Source organism: Physella acuta, unplaced genomic scaffold (genome assembly GCF_028476545.2).
Source record: "Physella acuta isolate Inbredline_101_S28 unplaced genomic scaffold, ASM2847654v3 ptg000091l, whole genome shotgun sequence".
Classification (NCBI taxonomy): Eukaryota; Metazoa; Mollusca; class Gastropoda; family Physidae; genus Physella; species Physella acuta.
The window spans coordinates 447,407-453,980 of record NW_026731611.1 but is presented as its reverse complement, the minus strand read 5'-3'; the positions used below and the strand labels follow the sequence as shown (position 1 = coordinate 453,980).

At 30.1% G+C, this 6,574-nt stretch overlaps 1 protein-coding gene across 1 annotated transcript; it reads left to right on the top strand.

The window, feature by feature from the left end:
• Positions 1-1,585: 1,585 nt before the first annotated feature.
• LOC131928896 (GMP reductase 2) lies at positions 1,586-6,153 on the top strand. The gene is made up of 7 exons (XM_059285057.1): positions 1,586-1,701; positions 2,186-2,305; positions 2,458-2,541; positions 2,969-3,142; positions 3,445-3,633; positions 3,829-4,031; positions 4,484-6,153. The coding sequence occupies exons 1-7, from the start codon at positions 1,615-1,617 to the stop codon at positions 4,680-4,682; spliced, it is 1,056 nt and encodes a 351-aa protein (XP_059141040.1). The 5' UTR covers positions 1,586-1,614; the 3' UTR covers positions 4,683-6,153.
• Positions 6,154-6,574: the final 421 nt, after the last annotated feature.

Below are 6,574 nucleotides of genomic sequence, written 5' to 3'. Positions count from 1 at the left end.
TGCATGTGTTTGGATACATTTTTAAATTCAAGATCATTCAAACTAAACCTTGCGCTAATTTACCTGTTTTATAGGACTTTGCGCTTAGCTGACTTTTATAGGCCAACTACTAAATTAAAACTGAGGAGCATCTCTAAAATTTAAATACTATAACTATTAGAGATAACAAGCTATTTGCTTCATAATGGTGTAGCAATGTATGAGGAAACAATTGTTTATGACACACGTGAAAATATAACCAGTTAAACATATTTTACACGGAGTGGGCTAGCGGTAGAGAGCTGGACTGCTAACCAATAAGTCTCGAGTTGAAATCCGGGTTCAAGTCAGTAGACCGTCCTTGAGTCCACCCAACTCTGATGGGTACCTAACTCACATTAGGGAAAGTAAAGGCGGCTAGGCATAGTGCTGACCACACAATCTCTTCATATGCCGAGGTCACAGAAACAAGTGAACTCTACTTCAATTGCCCTATAGACCGTCAGGTTTGAAAGGGAACTTTACTTGTTTTACTTTACACAAATTAGTTTAAACCTTAACTTAAATATTAATGCTGAGTTACAATTAATTTTAAGTTCTAACAGTTGCCTAGTTTTTTTCAGATTTTTATAGGTTACAAAAAACTTCATAAGATACTAATTGCATAGACTTTATAATTTTCATAAATTTATGAAAAACAAGATTATTTTGGTTTCAGTTGTGGTTATTTTATGGGGTGTGTAAATCCATTTTGACATTTTAGGGCTGATCTGACTGTGAAGATGTGGGTGGGGATGACAATCAGCTAAATATGGACAACACATTTTGCCTATATTACCATACCTTTTTTTAGTAGTAGCAATAAAAAAGAATGTAAGATTGCTAAAAATACAAAGTAGGCCTACAAAACATGCGAAAAAAGCAAACATTTTTGCAGACTTTTATTTAACTTGCTTCCTCGGTTATCCATCATGGATCAAAACTGCCGAGCTAAACTTCTATCACTTCTAACAAGACTCGATGACAATGCAATCTGACATCAAATTTAACTTAATTGGATGCCTAATTTATATTGTATGAATTAATTAAAATTTCCTATATAAAGTAATATTTAAGGCAATAGTTTTTAATCAAGCAACTCTATTGTAGCTCTATTAAAAAATTTAAAGTAGGGCCTACTGAAAACAAAATGCATTGAAAAATGTTTAAATAACAATTTTAAGTATGTATTAAAAAGGAGAACATAAATTATTTTCTATAGAGATATAATTTAAATTATATTTAAATAGCTAAAGAAAAGTGTGGGTCCCTACTAATACCACTATATTATCTTTACTAAAATTTAAGAAGCAACCCACGCTTTTCTTTACTAATTTGAATAGTAGTATATTTTATTTATCTAAAGAAAACAATTTATTTTCTCCTTTTTTTGTGCATAATTATATAAAAGCATGTTATTTAAACGTTTTTATGCATTTTTTAAAAAGTTGTAATAATGCGGTCTAACTAATTCTATGTTAGATTCTAGTACTTAGCACACTTTTACTTTGTAGTTTGGCCTGATACACAGCTTTTTATCTGGCAACTAGAATCTAAGAATCTTGTACTAAGAATCGAGTAAGAGAATCATCAAAAATGCCGCATATAGATAACGACGTCAAGCTCGATTTCAAAGATGTCCTTGTTCGACCAAAGCGTAGTACTCTTAAAAGTCGGGCAGATGTAAGTAAAACTGCTACTAGATCTATCTAAATTGTATTTTATTTTAGATTGCGCAGTGACTAAACTGTAAATGCCACTGGGCAGCGTTGCCAAGTTTAGTTTACTGTTTAGAAATTGTGAAATTCTAATAGAATTAAGTCTAAGATTCACTTAATGATGAAACTAAGACTTGACTAAGAGTTAAGACGTGTTAAAAAATGACAAATATTTATTAAGAACTGGATAGACTAAAGATTACAACATATTGTGGAATTTAATAAAGTTAATAAAGACAAAAATGACTAGATCTAAATGTGGTTAGTTAATGTCATTCACCTCAAGTAGCCTAAATGTTTGTTTATTTTACTTTTTTTGATGCCATATTAAAATTAATTGACTAATTATACTAATTGCTAATTGGTGATATTTTATTTCAACATTTACATACTTCTGAGATTGCTACTTACTACTTACTCTTAATATTGTGAATGCTTATTTTTTCTAGGTTGACCTCACACGATCTTTTATTTTCCGAAACTCAAAAAAGACTTACACTGGTATACCTGTCATTGCTGCTAACATGGATACAGTGGGTACCTTTGAAATGGCCCAAAGGATGGCTTCGGTAAAGTAGAATTTAAGTTAACCATTTCTGTCTTTCTCATTTTTTATTTTATAAAATGTTATATCATAATGATCTGATTAGTAAATAATTTCTTTCCAAATTTGTTGATTCCACCTTTTCATATTTAATACTAAATTGTTTACTCATTTCAGCACCTAATGTTTACCACTATACATAAGCATTACACAATAGAAGAGTGGAAAGAATTTGCTGAAAAAAATAAAAGCTGTCTACCGGTAAGGGCCTTATTTCTGTGGCTAGTTTCTGAGCAACCAATGAAAGTAATTTAAATATGATAAGAAAATTAAAAATAATTGAACATTCTGTTGTTTTATTCAAAAATAAGTTGGAAGAAACTGCATAGTAATAAAAATGAAAATACTTATTTTCATATTACAATTTGTTATTACTAAAATATTCCAAAAATGAAGCACACTTAGATTCATTTAGGGTCCTGTTGACCATCTTTGATGGCACTCTTTTTTTTTTTAAATTTAAAAGTATAGGCCCTATTTTTTGTTTATAACAAAAAATGTAACAACTAAAAAGGCATTTTTTAAAAAGGAAGCAAGGATTGCAACAACAAAAACTAATTCAATTAGCAGTCTTTCCTGTAAGATTAAATATGCTGGGAACAACCTTCTTTGCTTTGCTTGCTTTTAGTTTGTGGCAGCAAGCTCTGGTATTGGTGATAGAGACTTGGAGAAGTTAAGTGCCATTTTGAGTGCTGTTCCTGATATCACCTACATTTGTATTGATGTTGCTAATGGCTACTCAGAACATTTTGTTCAGTTTGTTCGAGATGTTAGAAGAAAATATCCAGAGCATACTATAATGGTGAGAATATTTTAATTAATTTTTTTTTATAACTAAGCAACATGTTGTTTTTGGTTTCATTTACATGCCTTTATTTCAATCTTTACTTTTGTATATAAAGGATTAAGTCAAGTAAGTCATATGTTTCCTAAATATTGAAAAAAATATTGAATCCTATTTTAAAACTTAGAATTTTCTGACTAAACTATTTTTTTTTACTGTTAATGTTATTAACCATGTTTTATCTCCACTTTCATTAAGATTGGTATTTTTCACAAATTGTAATCTAATCTGTTCATGTTTTTTAATTGATGACACTTTAGGCTGGTAATGTTGTGACAGGTGAGATGGTTGAAGAGTTGCTCTTGTCTGGAGCAGATATTATCAAAGTGGGCATTGGTCCTGGCTCAGTGTGCACTACCCGTAAAAAGACTGGGGTTGGCTACCCACAAATTAGTGCTGTTCTTGAATGTGCTGATGCTGCACATGGACTAGGAGGACACATAATCTCTGTAAATTTTATTAGAACTTTAGTATTCATTGAATAAAGGTCCATACTCTTGCACAATAATTTAAAGTTAAAAAAAAAGTTTGGGTTACTGTGTTTAATTAAAGAAAAGTAATTTTCATACCAGATAAATAATTAAATTTTAACAGTGTTATTAAAAAATTATTATTTCAAACAGTTATTTTCATATTTCATTCAGGATGGGGGCTGCACATGTCCAGGTGATGTGTCTAAGGCCTTTGGTGCTGGAGCTGATTTTGTAATGTTGGGCGGAATGCTAGCCGGCCATACAGAATCAGGAGGAGAAATTATTGAAAAGGATGGCAAAAAATTCAAATTGTTTTATGGGATGAGCTCAGCAACTGCTATGAAAAAACATGCGGGTGGTGTGGCAGAATATCGGTATGATAATATTGTGGGGAACAGGTCATTACACCCTCCAAAAAAAAATATTCAAGGAGGTTAGGTTTAAATTAGTAAATGTATGGATGGGGATATGCTTTTCTTTACCCTCAGCTAATTTCAGGCATTTTATAAAATGCAGGGACTTCTCTTACCAATATCACATATAATAATTATTCTCAGAGGGGTGGGTATTATCCCAGACCCAGTATTATGGTTGTGACCAGTTTAGCTACTATAGAAGAGTTAAAGTTTTTGAAAATATAAAAGGTAATAGGGCAGTTTTGTACAGTGTTTAAAATCCATTAAATTTAATTTAAAGAATTTGTTAACATTTAACTCTGGACCATGTTGTTTGACAGGTAAAATTACAAAAAATATTTACATAACAAGCTTCACTTTTATTGTAAGAAAATACTTTCAAATATCTTTTAAATTTTTTTTATTTTCAGAGCATCTGAAGGCAAAACGGTAACAATTCCTTATAGAGGAGATGTTGAAAACACTATACAAGATATTTTGGGTGGTGTTCGCTCAACATGTACCTATGTGGGAGCATCTAAGCTTAAAGAACTTAGTAGGAGAACAACCTTCATAAGAGTGACTCAACAGCTAAATGAGGTCTTTACTCCTATAACTACTGAGCATTGAATCTACCAAACATTACTTTCTCAAAATGAGTAGACTAGTTGATTGAGTAAAATAGAGAAGGTTTGCTTGTGTTTTACGAAAAAGATTTGCCCTCTCCCTTGATGACTTAACTTTTCAATCTGTTTTACTAATTTTTCCCTATGAAAAATATTGATGTTTTGTAATTCAATAGTTTTGGGGCATTAATATTGAGCATTATTGTAAACCTTTAAGTACTGTAGCAGATGGGGCATTAAATCAATCTGTAGCCAAGCAATATATTTCTAATTATGTAGGAATGTTACATTAAGCAAAATGGCAAATTCTTACATCATCATAGAAGCAAAATTGCTCATTTTTTAAAATTATTATTAAAACTGAAAACAGGTAGGGTGGTTTCTTAAGGCATTTTAACATTTTATTTAGCATTTTTTCAGCATTTAACCTACTGCTGAAAGTACAAACAAAACAATTTGAATAAAGAATTTTTTTGCTAAACTTCAAAGATTGTAATGTCTGAACAGAAAAGTTTCAATTTTTAACTTTACAGCATAATTTTAAAAATTGAAACTGCTTACAATTCATTGCTTTTTTTACTGTATCAAAAATATTAAAATTGTTTGAGATTCAAAAGTGTAAAAAAAAAAACCCACTACAGCTGGAATGATTTTTTCCTCTTTAGTGGTTGTGTGTCTTTTTTTTTTCAAAATGTTCTTCAAACATGTAAACGGTTGATTAATAATCTGATGGGTTTCTTTTTCCATTAGAAATTCTTTTTAAAAAGAACACCATTTGTGTTTGGTTTCTGTGTGCCATTAACTTATTTCATAGTAACTTCTTTTCTTTGTTTTTGTTAATTGAACAAATTTGCTTTTTAAACAAATTATATAGATTAAACATAAGCAATTGTCTTGTATTAAAAACAGACATTCCTTGCTATCCTGGAAAGTTAGAACAAATGATACTTGGCTCATTTGTAGGTAGAGTAATGGTTAATTTGTGCTAAAGCATTTTTGGACAAGTTTGTTTTTGTAAAATATTTTTTCAAATGTTATTCCCGGTTGCTTATACAAGAAATCTAAGAAATGTGATATATTATTACCATCATTAATAACTTTATTAAATTTATTTGTGGTTTATAAATTTGAACCATCTGATATGAGTAGCAGCGTTTCATTATTTTAAATAAATGCTGTTTCTTGTTTACTGTAAACCTTACATCACTTGTGTAAAGACTAGTTTAACTAATTACTTAGTTCCGACCATTTCTAAGCTGTGCCAGCTATTGTTTATACATGTTCATTTGTTTTTCACTGGTAGTGTTTTTAATTTAATCTAGTTTTCTCTGTTAAAGATACTTCATACTTGGTAATAAAGGAATATGGTAATTAAATACCATTTTAAAGCTAAGCTTATCAAACAAAATTTGAAATTTTAAAATTATATATTTGTCTGCATATATTTTCCCTTACAATAAATTCTTTACCATCAAGCAGCCGTTTCATTTTTTCAAAAACAAGTATAAATTAAGCAAAAATGTTAGTTTTTCCACGAATACATACAAATGACATCCTAGGCTATATGGTTCCTTTAGTGGTCATGATCATATTCCATTTTAGTCCTTGTACAGAAAAAAGTCCATGGAATAACGTGACTCTGAAATTGGAATATAGGGTGTTATGTTCTGTTGAATAACTCTTCCTGAACAAAATTAATCTCTCTAAAAGTCAACTCTAATATTCAAGGTTCTACATGTTATAATTACAGACAAGACAAAACACATGAGTGGTGCATAAAAAAAAATTCATAAAAAACGTTTTAATAACAAGCTTTTATGTAATGATGCACTAAAAAGTAGAAAATAAATTATAGACTACTATTTAAATAACTATAAAGAAAAGCGTGGGTCACTT

Bases quoted from the DNA above. Each gene is read 5' to 3' on its own strand.
- LOC131928896 (XM_059285057.1), top strand. From the start codon at position 1,615: ATGCCGCATATAGATAACGACGTCAAGCTCGATTTCAAAGATGTCCTT. The intron at 2,542-2,968 runs GTAAGGGCCTTA...GCTTGCTTTTAG, and splicing joins AAAATAAAAGCTGTCTACCG to TTTGTGGCAGCAAGCTCTGG. The intron at 4,032-4,483 runs GTATGATAATAT...TTTTATTTTCAG, and splicing joins GGTGGTGTGGCAGAATATCG to AGCATCTGAAGGCAAAACGG.